The sequence below is a fragment of the Aulonocara sp. 'chitande type north' Nkhata Bay genome, linkage group LG18, assembly GCF_057382095.1.
Source record: "Aulonocara sp. 'chitande type north' Nkhata Bay isolate Kocher_YH1m ecotype deep benthic linkage group LG18, A_spYH_male_GT1.1, whole genome shotgun sequence".
NCBI classification, from domain to species: Eukaryota; Metazoa; Chordata; class Actinopteri; order Cichliformes; family Cichlidae; genus Aulonocara; species Aulonocara sp. 'chitande type north' Nkhata Bay.
Window position 1 is genome coordinate 11,299,882 of NC_141361.1, and position 19,887 is coordinate 11,319,768.

General features: G+C 39.3%; 1 protein-coding gene and 1 long non-coding RNA gene across 2 annotated transcripts; one reads left to right on the forward strand and one right to left on the reverse strand.

Annotated features, from left to right (window-relative positions):
* Positions 1 to 576: 576 nt before the first annotated feature.
* Positions 577 to 18,145, forward strand: miga1 (mitoguardin 1). The gene is made up of 16 exons (XM_086273379.1): positions 577 to 712; positions 2,560 to 2,716; positions 6,599 to 6,770; positions 7,978 to 8,096; positions 8,806 to 8,938; positions 9,088 to 9,224; positions 10,738 to 10,861; positions 11,052 to 11,146; positions 12,171 to 12,280; positions 12,452 to 12,524; positions 13,927 to 14,013; positions 14,119 to 14,217; positions 14,311 to 14,445; positions 14,563 to 14,616; positions 14,777 to 14,893; positions 15,336 to 18,145. The coding sequence occupies exons 2-16, from the start codon at positions 2,618 to 2,620 to the stop codon at positions 15,552 to 15,554; spliced, it is 1,773 nt and encodes a 590-aa protein (XP_086129505.1). The 5' UTR covers positions 577 to 712; positions 2,560 to 2,617; the 3' UTR covers positions 15,555 to 18,145.
* Positions 17,431 to 19,866, reverse strand: LOC147308070 (uncharacterized). The gene is made up of 2 exons (XR_015126238.1): positions 18,474 to 19,866; positions 17,431 to 18,053 (listed from the first exon to the last, which is right to left on the reverse strand). It is a non-coding gene; the product is annotated as an uncharacterized LOC147308070 (long non-coding RNA).
* Positions 19,867 to 19,887: the final 21 nt, after the last annotated feature.

Genomic DNA, 19,887 nt, shown 5'->3' on the forward strand with positions numbered 1-19,887 from the left:
TTAATGTTACCGATTAAAGAAAGGGGGAGATTACCTTTGAATATCAGATGTGATCTTTGATATAAGAGGAGACAAATTTGCTGATTTAAGGCCAGCTAAAGAGCGAGTCACGTTAATCCCTAAGTACTTAAACCCAGATGGACTGAGACGAAAGGGCAGATCAGACTGTTGAAGTTGACGTGCTGCCGTATTAACAGGAAAACACTCACTTTTCCCCAAATTTAATTTATAACCTGAAAACGAACTGAAGTTCTCCAGAATACTTAAAACAGCAGGGATGGAGCATGCCGGGTCAGTCATATATAATAACAGATTACTAATTAATTTTGTTTGAACGACTTTAAAACATGAATATGGGGAAACTTTGTCCATCACGGCTTAAAATGCAGTACATTTTGTAAAGATTAAAATCACACTTTTTTTAAATTAACGTTTGATTCTTTGTTTTCCTCTTTATTTTTCTTATTTTCTTTATTGTAAAACTTTGTCTTGATATTTCTGTTAATATTTCTGATAGATATATGTAGTAATCTGTAGTGTATACAGGCACACCGTAAGAGGGCGCAAGGAGCCCACAGTCACGTTGAGCGCGAACATGCTTTTATTATGAAAATCCAGGCTGGTGCTGGAGTCCTTCACTGTGCGGCTGCCGAGGTCAGCCCGAGGACCAAGTGAAACAGTGGAGCTGTGTCTGCGGAGGAATATTAAAAAGGTACCGCTGAATTCATGTATGCTTTCATGTTGTCCCATTCAGCTAAGAGATGAGCTCGAGTTTGTCTGTCACAGTGTTTATTTTCAGCTGGTTTAATAGATTTAGCTAACCCCGGTAGCCTTGTTAGCCGTTAGCTCTTCGGGTTGGCGTTTCTTAACCATGTGCTTATGTGATTATTATCGGTGTCAACGTTTTGCCCCAGTGAAAACACTTTAGATGCTCCTGGGGAGGTTGGGGGGGGATCTTATGTGTCTTGTTTGCTTACTGAACTTACTGAAGAGGAAGATAAAATCCGTTAACATTTAAAATAATATCATAATGAATATAAAAATACGCAAATGATTCAGAATAGATGAGAAATAAAGCAGTAATTAATTAAAATAAAAACAAAAATCCGTAAGGACTCTTATTAATGTGGAGTCCGAAGGCTTTTTATGTTAAACCTATATAACACTAAAGAGTTTTCCTTTGCTTACCTAGACTTTTTAAAAGTTATGGGTTGTTTTTTTTTTCCAGAAAATCACAAGGGTTTTTTACCTGATGTTTAAAACTGATGTTTATTTTCTTCTGCAAATTAGCAAATCTAAATATAGTTTTAGTTGAACATGAGAAAATATTTTTTGTGATGTTATGTTCTAAGTTGAAGGCATTGTATACGTTTTTGTTGTTCAAATTTAGATGATGAGGATGTAAACCTGAGGGGGTAGGGCTAAATAAGTATATTCTTCTGCCTACTCCTTTTCAAACAACTGCATGGAAAGATTTTATGAAATGTTGGTGAATGTATATGTTTGAAATAAAAATGAACTGAACCTCTGTTATTGCAGTTTCAGGCTCTCAGACTCTCATACTTCTGACAAACATCATAACCCTTACACAAGCAAACTTTAAACATCTACGACTAACAACGAGCACTGTATGAGGCTCAGGCTTTGCTTTAAATGGCTGGATCGTCCAGCTGTGAGTGTCTTGTGCAGACTTAGACTTGGCTGTTAGATGGAAGTGTGCATATTTAATTAAGTAATACAAACATTTTTCATTTTTTACCTCAGTTCTATTAAAATTGTTACAGTCCTCAAAGTAAACGGGGTTGATTTTTTTTTAAAAATCCATGAATTTAGCCCTTATAACTTATTAAGTACAAGAGCTAAACACATGAAGCTTTCTAGGCTTAGAAACACTTTCTCAGCTTTTTAAAAGCTGTAAGAGAATCAGTTTTGCACCCAGCCAAAGTGCACACTCAAAAGCCAAAATCAACTAATTATAGCTTCGGTGTCATGGGATATTTCATGGTTTCAACAGCAAAAGTACACAAATTCAACTTCTCAGTACTCCAAATTGTGACAATTTGACTCGGTGTAAACGTGATTTGGTGGTTGTTTTTAACCAAGCTTAGAAGGTGTTTTTCAACCCTGAGAATTTCATGTTTCGGTCTGTTGCACTCATGTTGTGAAGGCTCCTAACTCAGAAAATATTTATAGTATGAAGATAAAGTAATTTTCCATGGCTACATGTACAAAGAATGAGCTGATTCTGAGAGGGTCGGGATCAGATTGGACTTGTTTTGTTTTAATTAACCGACACCACTGCATCTGATACATTTTACAGGCTTTTCTTTCATGGCAATCCTCTAGTGTGTGATGTTTAAGAATGAAAGTTTGCATGTTATCAGGCTTTTTTCCCCTGACTTTTAATTATATATTGTGCCGTTAAAACTGGCTGCTCACTCACTTTAAGCAAGGTATTCCTAGCAGTACATACAGAATACCAACAGCTTTGTGTATTAGTGTCATTATATCCCCTTCCTGAGCTTCCAAGGTTAAATCCCTTAATGTCATCCTCTTCAGCTTGCACAGAGCGGTGTCGAAGATAAGGGAGCTGCCAAGTCATGGGCAGAGCGTCACAATGACACATGAGACCCTCACGAGCTCACAGCTGTCCATGAGGACTGCAGCTCTGCGTATGGTTGACTTGCCACTGTCCGTCTACAGCTCCCTGACACAGGTGAGGATGCTTTTCAACGTGCTCCTAGCAGCTATCAGAATATCCACACTGCATGGTTTACAAGAATGAATTATTTATTCACTTCATATTAGACCCTTCATATTGGAACTATATATAGACTATTCACTTTCTTTTGACCTATATTGCCACTCTTTTTTTATTTTTATTTAATTTATTAGTGTACTAAGAAATATTTCTATTAAGAGGAACACACTGTGAGAGGATATGGAACTGCCTTGTTTATCATTTTCCTTTAAAACCTGATGAGATGAGCCAGCAGCTGTATCTGTTTACATGTGAACGTCTACCACCTGTTTGAGCAGTTTAGTTGTTCAGCTAAAGGCTTCGTGTGATGGAGAGATACTGAGCAGCTCGGCCAGTTTTCTAGCAAATGCGTTTCAAAGCATGCTGGTTTTAAAGAAGCTCATGCAAACTTCTTTTCCTGAACTGAAAGTTCTTATAAAAACAATTTATGTAGAACTCCTTAAACAAGTTAAGAATGACTTCTGTTACATTTACAAAAATGTGAAGTAGTAGTTTGCACGTCAGTATTTTAGGTGTTTTTCCCCCCAGTTTCACTTTCTTTCTTGGTCCTTGTGGCTGTAGGGTGTTGAATCTCTGGTATTTCTCTTCATTTACCCACATAAACACATGTTATTGTGTTTATGCAGAAGGCGACAGTGTTTGTGTGGCCTGAGTCACGTAGCAGATCTGATATGATTAGAATATTCTGGTTGGAACATGCCTGACACGTGATGGCAGCGGTTATGAATACAGCTTGTACAAGCACTGGCAGCACTATTCAGTCATCCCAGTCCATTTAGTGACCTTTTAAAAAGTCAATATTATGGCTGTTGTCATACCTACTGAGTTGTTGAGAATTTGCAGCAGCTACGTCTGTGTGTCTAAATATAAACGGAGAGGGCTACAAACACTATCTGAAATTGATTATTTAACATTTATGTGACAGGCGGATGGCGGGTCGTCTGCGCTGCCTCATATTACCTCAGTATCCGTTAGACTTTGAGGCATGCGTCCTCAGTTAACTTTTCATCGGGCAGACAAGTGTTGCACTGAATGCAGCTCCTTCCTTTCCATCTTTCACAAGTTGTTTAATGCTATAAGATTATGGCAAAAATTATAACGCCGATTACCTTGGGCAGTACTTGGTCAGAAAAATGTACTAATCTTTGGAAACATTTTGGATTTATTTAACTTAAAAAATGGCTAACAGAGGGTTTCCTTGAACTTTCATTAAATCAAGGATGATTGAGAAAGTAGAAATGGTCAATGGATTGGTTATTTATTTAGTAGTATGTATTTGGGGGGGCTAAAAAAAAACAGAACAAGAACAACATTGAAGATCGTTTATCTCCATTATCTTTTTTTTAATCATTTCTGCAAGCCAGAGTTATAATTTCATTCAAATTATTTTTTTCTTACAGCCCTATAATATTATTGTGACTGTTGAAACGCACAAAGAAACTTGGGATCAATTTTTAGATGTTGGGATCAGTATTCCATCTTTATGTTTTATGTTTGTTGGGGTTTTTTAAGGCTGTTCAACTGTTTGGTTTGGTGTGTCTTTATGAGAATGATTAAATGGTAAATGGCCTGTATTTATATAGCGCTTTACTAGTCCCTAAGGACCCCAAAGCGCTTTACACATCCAGTCATCCACCCATTCACACACACATTCACACACTGGTGATGGGAAGCTATATTGTATCCACAGCCACCCTGGTGCGCACTGACAGAGGCAAAAAACAAAGGGGAAAAATGTATTTTCACCGCAGGCTTAGTAATGTTATCTTGATTTAATTTTGAAGAAAAACAATATACTTCATTAAATTGTATATTCCAAAAAAAACCACTTTAAACATCGCACTGCCTTGCTTTAACTCATTCACTGCCAGCCGTTGGCAGTGAATGAGTTAAACCCATTGACTCATTCACTGCCATTGACGGCTATAGACGTCAATGGCAGTGAATGAGTTAACTGGACATGAACAGCTACATGTGGGAAGTACAGGAAAGTGGAACCGTGACATGATATCTGGACATTTGTCGTGGTTTTAGAATTGTAACACCCGTGACACACTCTGTTTTTTCTAAAGGGCAGTTTTACCTGTAGGGCGTAGTGTATGAAAGGCACCTGGTTGCTTTTGGTTTGGCATGGTGTCGTTGGGTGTGTTTTGATGTTTTTGCACGGTGTCTGTTTGTTTTATCTCGTTCTCCTGACTGATTGTCAGAAATGTCAGCATGACTGTTAGACCTGGTCTTCTTACTGTAGAGGGGAAAATATGTTTTCACTATTATTATTTTTTTTTATATATATATATAATTTTGACATTTTATTGTGTAAATGATACTTTAAGATAAAGTTGTCTATAACAAAATTATAACACAGTGCCATCTGCTAATAATGGGCAGGGTTGTATTCATGAAAACAAAGGAGGGAAATCTATCAGTTCAAACAGGACTAAAAATGGAGCATCCGCAGCAAACTAATCTATCCCTTGCATCATTTCATAATTATTTTGTCTATTTATTCATCTTTGTTTTTGTATTTTTCTTTGTTTATGTTCTTCTGCCTCCTGACATCTGACCCACGTTAAAATAATGGACTGAACATTAGGGCTGCCAAGATTAGTCGACTAGTCACGATTACGTCGACTATCAAAATCGTCTACGACTAATTTAATAGTTGTTGTTTGAAGCTTTGTAATATCCCAAAAGATGCAGGAATAATAGCAGGATTTAAGAGTGTGATAACGGACTGAAACAGAAGATGGCAGCACTGCATGTACAAGGATGCCAGCTGCCGTTAAACCCCGAAGAAGAAGAAGGTGTGTCCCAGAATTCATAGCGCGGTCCATCGCGGCCCTGCTCAGTTTTCAACAATGGCAGCAGCTAGTTAGTTTTAATGTTACTCCTATTATTCTTTCTGGGTCACAAAATAAACGTTTAAAATATTTTCAGGCGGAAATGTAGCTGTGTAAACTTCAAATATCTGCTCAGTTTTAATAAGACACCAAATATTTCAAAAGCGCTCCGACGTTTTCGGAGACGTCTGTTACCCACTAGCTCGATAGCTAGCCGGGGTTCAAGGCTCACTAGAGCCCGTGAGAACACCGGACTCCCGGCAAATCATTTTCAAACCCACCGCCATCTTTCGCTACTCAGGTTAAACATGATATATAAGTAACTTAGATAACTTAAAAATGTTATTGTTTGGCTTTTTTCAGTATTTTATTTGTTCCTGAGTAAATCAGTTTGGCTGAGATTAAAGTTATAGTTTTTACACAGCTGAATAAACGTCAAGCAGACAGCTGATTATCAGAAGTGTGAGATGCTCCAGAATATACTCCGGTGTCCTGTTATATTTTAGATAGCAAGGAGCAGACGGCTGAGTTTATTAAAATAAATTGTAACATACCCACTTTTGTACCCTCATACCTGTAACAGACCCATTTCTGTAATATCTATATAAATATATTATTGCTAATATATATTTTGTAATATATCTATATCATGGCTAAAGCACTGATGGATGGATGCAAACTGCATTTCGTTGCCTTGTACTTGCGACATGTGCAATGACAATAAAGTTTAATTCTATTCTATTCTAGAAAAGGCTTTTGTCCCTGTGTTGTATATAAAGAGGTCCTCGGTATGTGTCAATTCATTTTTAATCTGTATGCTCACAAAAAAGGTTATGATTCTTTTACAAAGTACAGGATGAAAAGCTGCCGGAAAACAGACTTTAAATCATTAAAATCTGCATGTGATGCAGTGCATATATTGACAACGTACAGAATAAAAACATTTGGGGTGTATGAAAATCTGAGTTGATGCTCTTCTTCTCTTTCTTTTCCCCAGGTGAGCGTCAGCACAGACACCAAGAAACTGGTAGTTGCCACAGCCTTTGGTGCTGTCTCCCTCCTCTTCCTCGCTCGACGTTTCCAGAGGAGGAAGGGCAGAAAGAAGGTTCATCCACAGCACTGGGAGCAGGCTGGTTTAGAGTTTCACCCCCCAGCCGCAGGAGAGAATGGTAAGATCTCCTCACACTGATTTAATTCTTTCCTCTTCAACCAGCAGCTCACTGGCCTGTGATCTCCATTTAGTGTCAGCCCAGTTACTGGTGTGTGATGTAACAAGACTGACGTGCGAGGCCACTCCTGTATTACTTTGAACTTTGAAAAGGCAGGCTCTAGATAAATGGTTTAACTCATTTAATCTCCTCCAGGAAGATTAGAGTCCTAAAGAGAACTTAAAAGAAATGATGAATTAAGGGAAGTCAGCTGAGCAGTTTAAGAGAGCATTTCCTTTCTTTTTGATACAATAGATTTAGTGGGTCCATAGTGTATAGCTTTACAGCATCACCCAAGACGCTAATGATCCCGGGTTTGGTCCTGGGAGGAGGAAAACGTTTCCAAATCAAACATGCAGACTTATCTGCTGTGGCCAGCCTGTTTTGAATGAGCGAGCAGCCAAAAGTAGTTTTAGGTTTAATAAAGGGAAAATGTTTACAGAGGTTTTAACAATGACAGGAGGATCTTTTCAAACCTGATTTCATTCTGGGAACATCCGCTAACCTAACACTCGTGCTGGGTTTCTGACAGAGAAGTTGGTTGGGCTGATACATTAATTTGTGCAGTGGCACAGAAAGAATGGCGGAGCTGCTTCTGTGCTATATGAGCACAGAGAGAGGCTTCAGGGTGTTTATTCCCCATTTATAGCATGAAGTAAAATATTGTGGAAAAACTAGGATGCATTGATTTTTATTTTCTTTAGTAACTATAAGCTACCTGCTTGATTGTTTAGCAATGGGTCTGTTACCCTCAGCTCTGTTTATTGTAGCACGAAAGTTAAATTAAATGTTGGCATCTATCTGATATCTGGATTGTTGGCATTCACAGTCAGCTGAGTATTTGCTGCCACATCTATTTCTCTTGCAAAGACCTTTTGAACAGGCGTTTCTCAACGAGCTGCCTGTCTGATGCCTTTTCTCCACCTTTGTCCCCACTCGGACTTTCACTGTATCACTGTGTGTAAATCAAAGCACACCTTTGTTTGCTGTGTTTGAATCAAATTGGCAAAAAACGGCTTCAGCAAAGTTAATTATTAAAATACCATGGAGGCTTTCCAGAAAAAGTTACCCAGATGTTAAATTTGACATGTCCACTGTGTAATCCTGGTATTATAGTCGGATCTTTCTGTGAAACCTCATCTCTGAACTCTCATCTTTATCTTCTCAGATAATACGAGCCAAAACATCACGCTCTCCCTCAACTCCAAGAATGGCTACTCCTCTGATTTGGTTCTCATTGCAGGAGGTTACAGGAAGTTGTCTGGATCTGTCATGAGCCTGGCTTCGGTAAGATAAGAGCACGGAGTGTGTTTAGACTGCATTTAAAGATAAATTTTATCTGAAATGACATAACCAGGAGACATGATGCAAAAATATTTATGTGATACTACCTGGAAAGCTTTGAAATTAAAGAAGAAAACTTAACTTGTTTATGTTTTGTGTCTGACATGTTTTTGTTCATATACTCCTAAAATCCACAAACCAGAGGTGGTGAATATTTACTGCCTTTAGGACTCGTGATGATTTCTTTATTCCTTAAAAAATAACATGCAGGAGTACCAAAGCAACCACTGAAAATAAAGTTTAAGTTTATTCTTTGAGTAAGCTTCAGGATCTGACAGGCATATCATCACTCAGGATTAAATAACCCTTAGTGGGCATTAATAATAAAAGCAGAAGTTAAGTGGGGTCTGTCTTCATTTTTTCATTAACTTGGTGAAAAAACAGGAAAAAAAAACTGAGTGTCGTTTGTCTCATGTTCAGAAGAACAGGGAACCTTAAATTATACGGTGAACCTTTAAGTATTAGATGCTGTAAACAGTATTTACTAATGATGTGTTCTTTTTAGGTGGTGCCTATGTAGGATCATTATCTTTGTAACCAAAAACACATTAAATTAATGTAATGTCTGTTTAATTTCATCATTTCCAGTCTTGTATTAGTAAAACTTGTTGATGTTTGTTCGACTTTGTTCTGCTTTTGTGTTTTTGTGCAGGTAAAAAGCTTGAACTCATCCAGCAGCAGTACCTGTGCAAATGACTCCACCTGTTGGGACGGAGTGGAGGATGCTGACAGTTGCAGTGTGCTCAACCTACCTGTCACCACACCTGAGAACCTGTACCTAATGGGTAAAGAAACCTCTGTGTACTATGTACCAGTATCCAGTAATACTGTTTGAATGTACTGTAATAGTTTTTGGTGGGTTGCAGTGTTTAAAATTGGAGGTGCTGAGTCATTGATTGCTTTCGGAGACTCAGTCTGTGTGTGTTTCTCTCAGGTATGGATTTATTCGAGGAGGCCCTGCGGCGGTGGGAGGAGGCGCTGACATTCAGGAGCAGGCATGCTGAGGACGATGCGAGCTGTGCCTCAGTCAAAATTGGAGCTGGAGACACCATTGCTGAGCAGAGCATGGAGGTGAGACAAACACTCCATACAAGTCTTATTGTAGACTGTAGCCAAAACAAGAGAAGCACAGTCTGAGTGCAAATGGTATCAAGATGTATGTTGTTGACATGTGTACACAACAGGTGTGGTGCAAATTACTGAGACCAAAATTTCCCCCTAATTCAGAAGAATTATTCTACTGATTACATAACTATGACTGAGTAGAAAAGAGGTCCAACCATCCATTTGGGTCCATTTCGCAGAAATCCCCCAGACCTCCCTATGAGCACAGAGGTTTTTCCCAAACCAGCTGAGAGAGACATAATCTCCTCCTTTGGCCGTGCCTTAAACGCTTCACCTAAGAAGAGTCTGAGTTAAATCCTCTTGTACCATCACTCTTCCTCACTTCTGCATCCGGCCTGCTCTCACATTGATCTTAACGAGGCCCAAGTATGCTTCAGTTTGTTTCGCCATGTCAGCTCTTTTAAGCTCCCTTGCTCTTTCTTACATGCATTTACAGCACAGCTTGAAAGGTCCTCTTGGAGAGCACAACTAGGTTCATAATTTTATGCATGTTGTGGATTAATTGGAGCATTTTTAGAAGCCCCGATCTCAATCATGCCTCATAGATTTGTTCAGAAAGACAGCAGTTTTCCATGGAGTTGAGGAAGCGTTGGAGTTGTGTGCTTGAGCGTAGTTGGTGATCATGCCATGTCATCATGTCATAGCGCAGAATGCAGCGATCAACCTAGTGGAAGGAGGTTAACTTTGATTAACCTCCATGCTCTGACACAGTACAGATCAGTTAGTGAGAGTCCAGACATCCTTTGGAAAAAGTAAACCAGTAAAATAAGTGGGCTCTTCATTTTTAAAATGACTTTTGTAGAATTGCCATAAAATACCTCTTTTGGCGCAACATGCAAATAGCTCATATGTGTTTTCTTTCTCAAAAAAGAAAACGGTTGCATAACATCTGTCTGATACCAAACAGTAGATGTATTGATTCACATCCCACCAATATTTTCTGTGCTCTGTTCTTTAATACCAGAGGAAGGTAGAGTTTTAGAGATCATGCTGCCCACAGACACAATGCAGATGAGACTACAGGTCGCTAACTACCGGAATAACCAGCACTGACAGCACACTAATTGGGTCTCTAACGAGATTGGAGGGGTTTTGAATCAGTAGTTAAGCCTGCACCCAAACACAGCTCTGGCTGCAGCTTTGACTTGTGTCAAGGAAAGCCAGTACGATCGAATGCGTTTTTAAAGCTACTTAGAAATGAGGTCACATGAGATTCCCAAGAAAGAGCTGCAAATACTCTTTTAAAATAAGAAAAAATGCTATTTTCTACATTTTACATTTGGTCTACTGAACAAATTTTCAAGAATCTGATATTTTTTAAGTCTCAAACCAGCAGCTTAACCTGATGGTTTGCACAACTCTTATCTAGTGCGCCTGAGAACTCGGTTATCCTTACCGAAATTAAGACAAATCTTTACATTGTTAGGAGTCAAGTTTCTTTGATTGTTTGTGTGTTCAGGACGTCATCAGCGCAGAGTTCATCCACAGGCTGAAGGCTCTGCTGCACAGGGCTTACCGCCTCCAGGAGGAGTTTGAGGGAGTGTTGGGGATGTCAGAGCCCTCATCCCACAGCAGCAGCCAGGGTGAGTCACTGAAGCATTATGCAGTTCTTTTTGTCCAACACAGAAAAATAGGCACAGCAGTAAAAGACAGCGTGAAGCAAAGCAGGAAGCCAGTGCACATATATAATTTTGTGTGTGTGAGCAGGTTTTTTTTTTTTTATAAAATTGTAAATATATGTGTGACGATTCCTGTTCTGTTTCCCTTACACAGTGGCAGACATTTTGTCCAGAGAAGAGTTAGATGACGCCTATCTGAGGGACAGCATCAGCATCGCCTCCACTGACTCGTTTGTGTCTGCAGCTGAGGTAACAGAAGCACCAAATCCTCCCATTAACACCTCTGGAGTTCTTCTACAGTGCTTTTTTTGTCAGTTGTTTAGTGTAAAGGGTAAAAAAATAAATCAGTCTTGATATTTTGCTTTTGGTTGCAAGGAAAAGTATTAAAAAAATTTAAAAATACAGCATTTAAAAAAAATTAATTTTGGTTCAGTAAAAAACAAATCTCATTTGGATTTCTTTCAAATTTACATTTCCTTCATTTTAAAGAACAAAAAAGCAGGAAGGAGTGATTCAAACATACGTTTTTGTTTATATAAATTCTGAATTGGTTTCTTTCTATTCAGAAGTTTTTCACCACCTTTGTAAAACATGAAAAACATACACGACTTGTCACAAATCAGGAGATCCTGCTTCGGTTAGTTAACCACAGCACTTTGTTCACAGCCATGTGGTTTGGGAACAAAGCACGAGGAGAGGAGGTGAAATCAGGAAAGGTCTTAAACTAAAACTGTCTGAACCTTTAAAGCTCCGACTGATTCGCAGCAGGAGTTTGACTCAGGAAGCTTTGCTCTTCCTCTGGGTTCACCACCCGGTGTTTACCAGTTCTCTGTTTATCGCCTTTACTCATTAAGTCTCAGTGGGGGCTCAAGGTGCTACTGGCGCACTTGACCCACATATCACTAAAATAAACTGGTTCTTAAGAATCACTGGTGGTGTGTTTACAGAGTGTACAAGCTAAGTTTACACACCAATGACTTTAACGTCCTCCCTGCAGAAAGATAACAATGCTTTACAAGGATTGTGTGTTAAACATCCTTTTAGAAATGGCAATTAAATTATTAGCAGCCTTTTGTTTTGTTTTTTCTGGCCTGGGCAAAGTTTATGCGTTAATATTAGTTTCTTAATAATAATTCTTAATAAAAATGATGTTTTTATTTCACCATTTCTTGTTTTTGGTTTCATGCAGACAATAAAACATTGTGAATAACAACATCATATGTACCCTTCATTGTTCAGTCCATAATGCCTTTGCTATCTGTCTCCACCTCAGATGTCCGAGCACAGAGAGCTGAGGAGTGTGTTCACTCTGGGACATCACCCTTTGTATGAGGAGGCGCTGAAGATGGCTGAGGATGGCAGTATCTCCTGCAGAGTGCTGCGGTAATCAGACATTAACACACGTCGTATAGAAGACAGTCAGGGAAACTTGTACAGCGTTGTGATCGTCCCACTGTGAAATTTGATGGCATGACAGCATGAACTTTCTTATTTTGTTCTCCCGATCGTCTGCTGGCAGTTAAATGAGAGGTTTCTCTTGATTTTCACTCTCAGAACTGAGATGCTGGAGTGTCTCGGGGACTTGGATTTCCTGGCTAAGCTGCACTGTGTGCGGCAGGCGTGGCAGGTACGGTTCAGTAAGATGGTGCTCACCAAAGACTGTATGCTAAGATGAATGATAGTCTCCACTTCTGATGCACAACAGTAAAACTAGAATATTGTGGCTGAGTTTGCCTGATGTGGATGTTTGCTGAAGGAGGGGGGAAAAAGGGTCAGGTAGCTTTATGTTATCTGATCTGTTGTGCTTAATTCAGTTCAGTTTTATTTCACACAACAGTCGCCCCAAGGCACTTTATGTTGTAAGGTAAAGACTAGAGATGGCACGATACCACTTTTTTATGTCCGATACCGATATCATAAATTTGGATATCTGCCGATACCGATATAAATCCGATATAGTGTATTTTATAATCAATAAAATGTTTTTTTTTAAATATCTTGCTGTGTTTTGTATAAGTTCATACTCAGGTTTAAATAAAAAACAAAACAAAACTAAAGCTATTCTGTTATACCTGTATGCAAAAAATATACAAAATATTTCATAGATCAACAATACTGATCAATCTAATAAACTTAAACCTGCAGCATACTCCCTATTCCGGTGTTTTAAAGAGTACTTAGTGGATATATTAAGCAACCTAATTAATAGGGTCGCCAACTCCGAACACAAAAAAAAAAAAAAAAAATGGGGAACCACCCTCTGCCTCGTAATGCTTAACTGACGTAATCAACTTTAATTTAATACACACGTAAAAGAAAATGCATCTATATCAAATCTATACATTTTACATCAGATGAAAACTTTGGTTGTAAGATTCAGATAATTATTTATTAAAAGCTAGACATGACAATAAGAAAGAAAAGTATTTCTTTGTGCCCCCTTTTCACTGTTAATGCCCTACCTGCCCCCCTGACAAAACTTTGCTAGACTCTCTTTTAAGAGGAAGAAATCTCCAGCAGAACCAGGCTCACACTCACAAAACGTAAAGAATATACTCACAGCTCATAAGACGTGTAATAGACCAGTGCTCTCAAACTACTGGGCAGATTATTAGGTGAAACTAAGGTGACAGGGTAACCCTGGCTTTGATCATGCAAACAGTCTTATTTAATTTCTTATGACTTTTATTATTTTTAGTGTATAGTTTACTGTTGTTATTCGGTATAGTGTTTATTTTGTATAACCTGTTGTTTAAGATGTGCTATAGAACTTTGACTTGACTTGAATTAATAGGGTAAGATAAATGCTCCCAATTAAAAATATTAAGGCATTTTTCCTGATTGCCTGTTTGGATATTTTGGCTTTATTCTCAATAGTATTTCTGTGTTGCTGTTGAATTAGCCAGAGAAACACTGCAGACCTCCTGCTCATTGAATTCCAGACCACAGTTGTAATTTTTGAACTGTAGATTATTGTTCACTATGTATTGAAAATTAAAAATAATTAAAGAATTTTGTTTTGTCTGCAGCTCATTTTGTGTGACAGGACAACTTGGACGTTTCTGGCCGACACAGGAAAGAAAATACTGTCTTCCATTATAGTCAAAGCACAAAAGGTAAAACTGAAAATACAGATAACGGATTTAGAAAATAGAAATAATAGAAAAAAATTTAATTGTATGAGCTGTTCTCCACCTCACATGTTGCTGTTCGGTTTTCAGAGCCCAAAGAGATTTGAGGAAGTGTTTGAAGAGATGATTTCCTTCCTGGAGCACACAGAGCACTGGGAAAACACAGAATTGGAACTTGCCGCGCGGGGGGTAAGTGTGATTCTCTGACCTGTGATCCAACACGACTTAAATCGGTCGAACAGCATTTTTCCTTTCTTCTCTTTGCTTGACATTCTTCACCAGGTGAAGCATCTAAACTTCTACGACATCGTGCTGGATTTCATTCTGATGGACTCCTTCGAGGACCTGGAGAATCCACCCATCTCCATCCAGAACGTGATCAACAACCGCTGGCTCAACAGCTCCTTCAAGGAGACAGTGAGTAAAACTACAAAATAGCACCTGCATATGTATACATACCACTGAGACACATGAAAGGCAAAGCAGTTAACACAAGTGAGTTTTCATTGAATCTGACATGTATTTGTTTCACAGGCGGTGGCATCAAGCTGTTGGTCAGTGCTGAAGCAGAAGAGGCAGCACATGAAGGTACGAGTCTGAGGTCTTTTAAAATGCACAGTAACAGGAGGGTGGCGCTGGAGGAAATATCTCTTTACCTGAAATGTGATGTAGGGTTAAAATAACTTATTTCTATAAATACAGAAATGAGCAGGTAGATCTGAACGCCTCTGTGCCGTTTGTCTCTCAGGTGTCCGACGGCTTCATCGCCCATTTCTACTCCGTGTGTGAACAGATCGGCCCTGTCCTGGCGTGGGGCTTCCTGGGGCCAAAGGGCTCCCTGCACGATTTGTGCTGCTTCTTCAAGGTTAGAACATGAGGAACATCTGCGAGTGTCCTGTTTTAAACATGGACTGTTTTGTGTCAGTGGATGAGATTTAGACTAAATTTGGAACGAAAATGAGAATTAATCTTGTTCAACCACTGCTTTTAAACGAGTTTTTGTACTTAACTAAAAGTAAATGTAGTTGAGAAAAAAGTGTAAGTTTGAGATTTGGGATGTTTGCAGGACTGGGAGTCAGCAGCCTTTTAAAACTCTTTGTATTGTAATATCTATTCTGAGATCCTTAAATCTGCCCCTGATTTTAAAAACCATATTATGATTAGGGGAAAAGGAAAAAAACTAAAGAGCTTATACAATCTGAACCTCCCAGTCTTAACTCGTTCCCCCCTGTGGACGACATTTGACGACCTTCCTGCACCCTTAATGATGAATTTTGAGTTACTCATGAGTCCTGTTTCTCCTGCAGGACCAGGTGCTGCACTTCCTGAAAGACATCTTTGATCTGGATAAAGTGCGTTACTGCTCGGTGGAGAGTTTGGCGGACGACGTGCTCCAGCTGCTCCACCGACGCTCGGAACTGCTGCTCGCCTACCTGGGAGCCGACTCGCTGCGGTACCTGAACGGGTGTAACTCACCACCGGTGCACCTGGTTCCCAGTGCCCTGCTGGAGGCACGAGTGCAGTGAGAGACACGGCCAAGTCTTTAAATATTACACAAGTCAGTCCCAGCATTCGTTCAGGGGTGAGTTCACACCAAATGTTGGACCAAAGGAAACTGTAGGTGTGAGCTCACCTGCAGTCTGTGAAATCAACTCATTATGTCTCCCATCATGCCAGTGTCATGATGTCCAAAGTCAGTGGATCCACGTAAACTGAACCAGCCGTTTGTCTTCAGGCATGCTCACGGTCTCTGGTGTGGCCTCGACTTCCTCTTCTTATTCCCCTGGCCGCTTTTCAATGTGCCATAGCAGCGCTTTTAAAAGGTTCAAAGAGAACAGCAATAATATTTATTAAATATGAACTTGTGTAGTAATAAACTGAGGCAGGCTTGGAATCTGTTGCAGTAGGTGTTATGTTATGTAAATTGAGGGAATTTTAATGCCATTAAGAGCAGTTTGTGAACGAAGAGGTAATTTATTTTATTATACAGCAGACAGGTGCAGAGCTTATTTGTAGAAATAGCGTCTGCATGCATTAATAGGTTAGTGATCGCTCTCACAGACGCGAGGACATGCTTTATGCCCAGAGCTGCTCTTCGCTGAACAAAGGGCCTCGGTTTAAGAGGTGGAAATGTGCTGAATAGGAGATAAAATGCAGCGATTCAGTTTCTTTACTTGAAAGGGGGAAAGTTTTTGTTTTTTTGACACTACAAGCCACAGAACTTTTATGCAATATTAAAGTTTAGCACACAAAGCTCCCGAAGCCATTATGATATTAAGTCGACACATCGCGACTGCACATCTGCCCAGCTGCTGTACAACTTGTGCCGCTCTGTTTTTCATGACGGGCAGAAACACAGAAAGCCTTATTGTAAATGCAAATATTCAAGCCTTGTGTTTGTCGCTGAATGTCAGCCCACGGTCTTCATGTTTCCAATCATCTGGGAAGTTTTTAAAAAAATACTGTAGTGTGTTAATGTCTGTCCTGCAGATCAGTTACTGTGTACAGAATATACACTGCATGCTTGAAGCTCAAGCTCCTACAGAAGTAGAAAATGTAGTCAAGTCTGGGGTGTCAGTCTACTGCAATCTCCAAATGTTGTCTTAAAAGTGGACATACAGAACTGTCAATGAGCACAGTATTATTCTTGCTCCCAACTGGTGTAGCTTTGCATGATTCAAAGTTCAAAATAATCCCCATTTGTCTGGTAATTCTTAGTCATTAACTATTTATAATAATAATTTAAAAAAAGCAATACAAGCTGAACTAAGGTGAAGATCAGCAGGATTGCATCAGCAAACATTTTGTCCTGCCTATTAAAGTCTCATTGAGCCAGCTTGGTTTCATTCCATGTCACTGCTCCACCAGCAGTCATTCCCCATCTTGGTATACTGCATTAAGCCAGATTTTATCTGATTGGCTTTCCCTCCGAGATGGGCAGGGCTGTTGTGCTCTCATCACCATGTCTCAGATGACCATGTTGAAGAGAACTGCTCTCACTGATGACACATGGAGCTCACCGGGATTAGATAGACTTCAGTAACTTTAGCCATGATTAATGCAAAATCATCCACCACTGTAAAAAGAGGATAGGTCCACTTTCAAGTTTTGCATTTTAGGTGTTCACATACGTAATAGATCACCGTGAGCACTTATCTCTTAAGCTGTAGACTTCTGAAATTCAAACATGCGTATAGACTGGATGGAGATTGCTTTGTTCTGATTTTTTTTTTCAGACTAAGTCCAGAAAGGTTACAAGAAACGAGTGTTTGTTGTTCAGCTGGGATCATATCATACAATGTTAAAGTGTTACCTGTTTTGACCGATTGGTGAAATAAAGTTGAATGTGTGCAAATAAAGACTGAGAATGTCCTCCTTTGAAATAAGACTCCACAATAATGGTCCAGTTTATTTGTTACAACTTTAATGAACATGGCAACATTTCAAAACCAAAAACAAGTTAAATTCAAGAAACAAACCAATAGATTATACACAGCACATGAAACCTTGATTACCTCTAAGGCATGCTCCTTGTTTAGTCTTCTACACCCCTCGAACTCTGTGTTGAAACACTGAGTGTCTCACGTGTACACAGCCCCAACAAACAGTGAGTGACCTTATTTTTACTACAGAAGTGTTTTAAACTGATAAACCCCAAAGTTCCTGTCCTCATCCAACTTTCTAAAGCACATTCCTGTCTGCTGAAAGTTACTCATGAAGGCATTCACAGCGATTAAAAACAACTTTCAGACAACTCTAAACAAACTATGGCATCATGGTTAAAAAGAGACAAGTCAAACCGGGCAGCAAAAACAAATCTAACCAACACTTTTTGCAATCAAAGAATTTAAATTTCATTGGGTTGCTGTTTTTTTTGGGTTTTTTACCTTATCACTGGAGCTCTTGAACGGTCTACGTTCAGCAGCAGGATAGACTCAAAGGATTCCTCCTTTTGTGTGTAGGGGGGGGGACAAACTACGACACGGGCCTGATTCTACGACCTAAGCCTGCAGCATCCTCCAACACTGTGAGCGAGAAGTGAAGGCGTTTCAATAGCAGATTTGCACTGCACTTGAGGGCAGATTCACACCACGACAGGAAAAAAAATTATTAAAAATCATGTATTGAACCGTTTCGTTTCTTTGACCTAGCAGTTTAGCATGCAGTTTTACACCAGTGTCAATCTAAAGCATCGACATACAGTCACTTTCAGACTTACCAGGGTGCAAATATAGAGGCTATTATCATATTAAGCAGATTCGACATTACCTCCTATGCAACAACCTTTTCACTTGTCAAAACTTCACATCATGCAGTTCATTCATGGGAAAAAAATGGGCTGTGAATTTCCTGGACATTTTCTTTTTGTTTAATGACACAGGTAAGCATTTGTTTGCATGTATGTCACTGGACAAAAACACTGGTTTTCCTTAGGTTTCGCTTACCTGTGTTATTGCAGCAGAACCTAAGGTGCAAGGTCTGGGATGACACTGCAAAGATCAGATATATATGTATGTATATATTGCACTCTTTGCCGTCAGTGAACAATGCAGTCAAAGAGATCGTTTGGACTTTAACATTAACAGCCTTTCACAGCAGTGCTCATTCATAAAAAAAAATCATCATCAATACTGAGCTAATCAGCAGCACTTCCACTACTAGCATTCCACATGCTTATTATAAAGGACATATTAGAGAGAGATTATCAGCAGAAACCTAAGCATGCTACGCTGGAGTTATGCAGGAGATTTCTAAGCAAATATATTGCAATGAATGGCATTTTGTTTTTAAAAAGACATCAACTACACAATGGCAAGTTGGCAAATATTCAGAACGCAAAAAAACCCCAACATGGACATCCTTAAACAGTTCCTACCAGCAGTGTAACAGACCTCAGTTCAGAAATCCAACTACCTACACAAACAATCTACAGGAGCTGAGTAAAGAGAATCTCAGAAACATGTGGTACAAGAATCATCACATTCTGAAGCGCTAAGCCTCTCCTGAGAACATTTCATACTTACCCAAAGACAAAGGAGGGAGGGGGGGAGGGGAAAGGGCAATATTTGAGAAAAAATAAAAAAATACTACATCGTTGGCAGTTTATAAAGCGTTCTTTCTCAAAGTCAAATCACAGGTTTTTTGTACTTACATTACAGGAGGGCTCAACTGATGGATGCCGACTGCTTAACCACCCCAGACCCTACAACATCTACCACTTTTTGTTGCATCGTTTTATACTTTTAAAAACATTCTTTTCAAAAAAAGACAAGTGTAAACATGTGAGTTCACAATTGGGCAAGACAAATGTTTCAATGCATTTTTTCTCTCCCTCTCTCCTTTTCAAAACAATTTTACCTCACTGTCCTGGAAAAAGAACAGCACAAAAGGTAGATGGATATATAACACTAAAAATATGCATCATTTCTTAGAACCGCATGTTGAGAAGGATACTTGGCTTACCGCTTTTCTAAACTTGCCTGTGGAGGAGGAAGTGACTATCAAGGGAGGCAGCAAAAAATAAAAAATATATATATATACAGTGCAAACTACACCTCAACAATATCAGCAACCAATGCAAAAAGTGAGAAGGAATGCCACAGCAACGCAGGTAATGCATGAGATCACGACACACAGATACCGTCGGCTTTCTCGTGACAAACATTTTTTCTACTTGCTAGAAATAATATGAAATATATAAATAACAAGTCTGAACCACCCGGCATCACTGCACGCAAGTAATGTGACTACGAGTCTTATAGACAGTTGGAGAGAGACAGGACAGCACAATTTGGTTTTGGACAATCAGTTCAAACTACAACGCCCACCCCACCTATCCCCCCCCCCTGCTCAGCGGCC

What these genes read in the sequence shown, in the direction of transcription:
- miga1 (XM_086273379.1), top strand. Translation starts at nt 2,618, where the DNA reads ATGACACATGAGACCCTCACGAGCTCACAGCTGTCCATGAGGACTGCA. An exon ending in CTGTCATGAGCCTGGCTTCG is followed by an intron (nt 8,097 to 8,805) that starts GTAAGATAAGAG and finishes GTTTTTGTGCAG; the next exon opens with GTAAAAAGCTTGAACTCATC. An exon ending in AGAAGAGGCAGCACATGAAG is followed by an intron (nt 14,617 to 14,776) that starts GTACGAGTCTGA and finishes TTTGTCTCTCAG; the next exon opens with GTGTCCGACGGCTTCATCGC.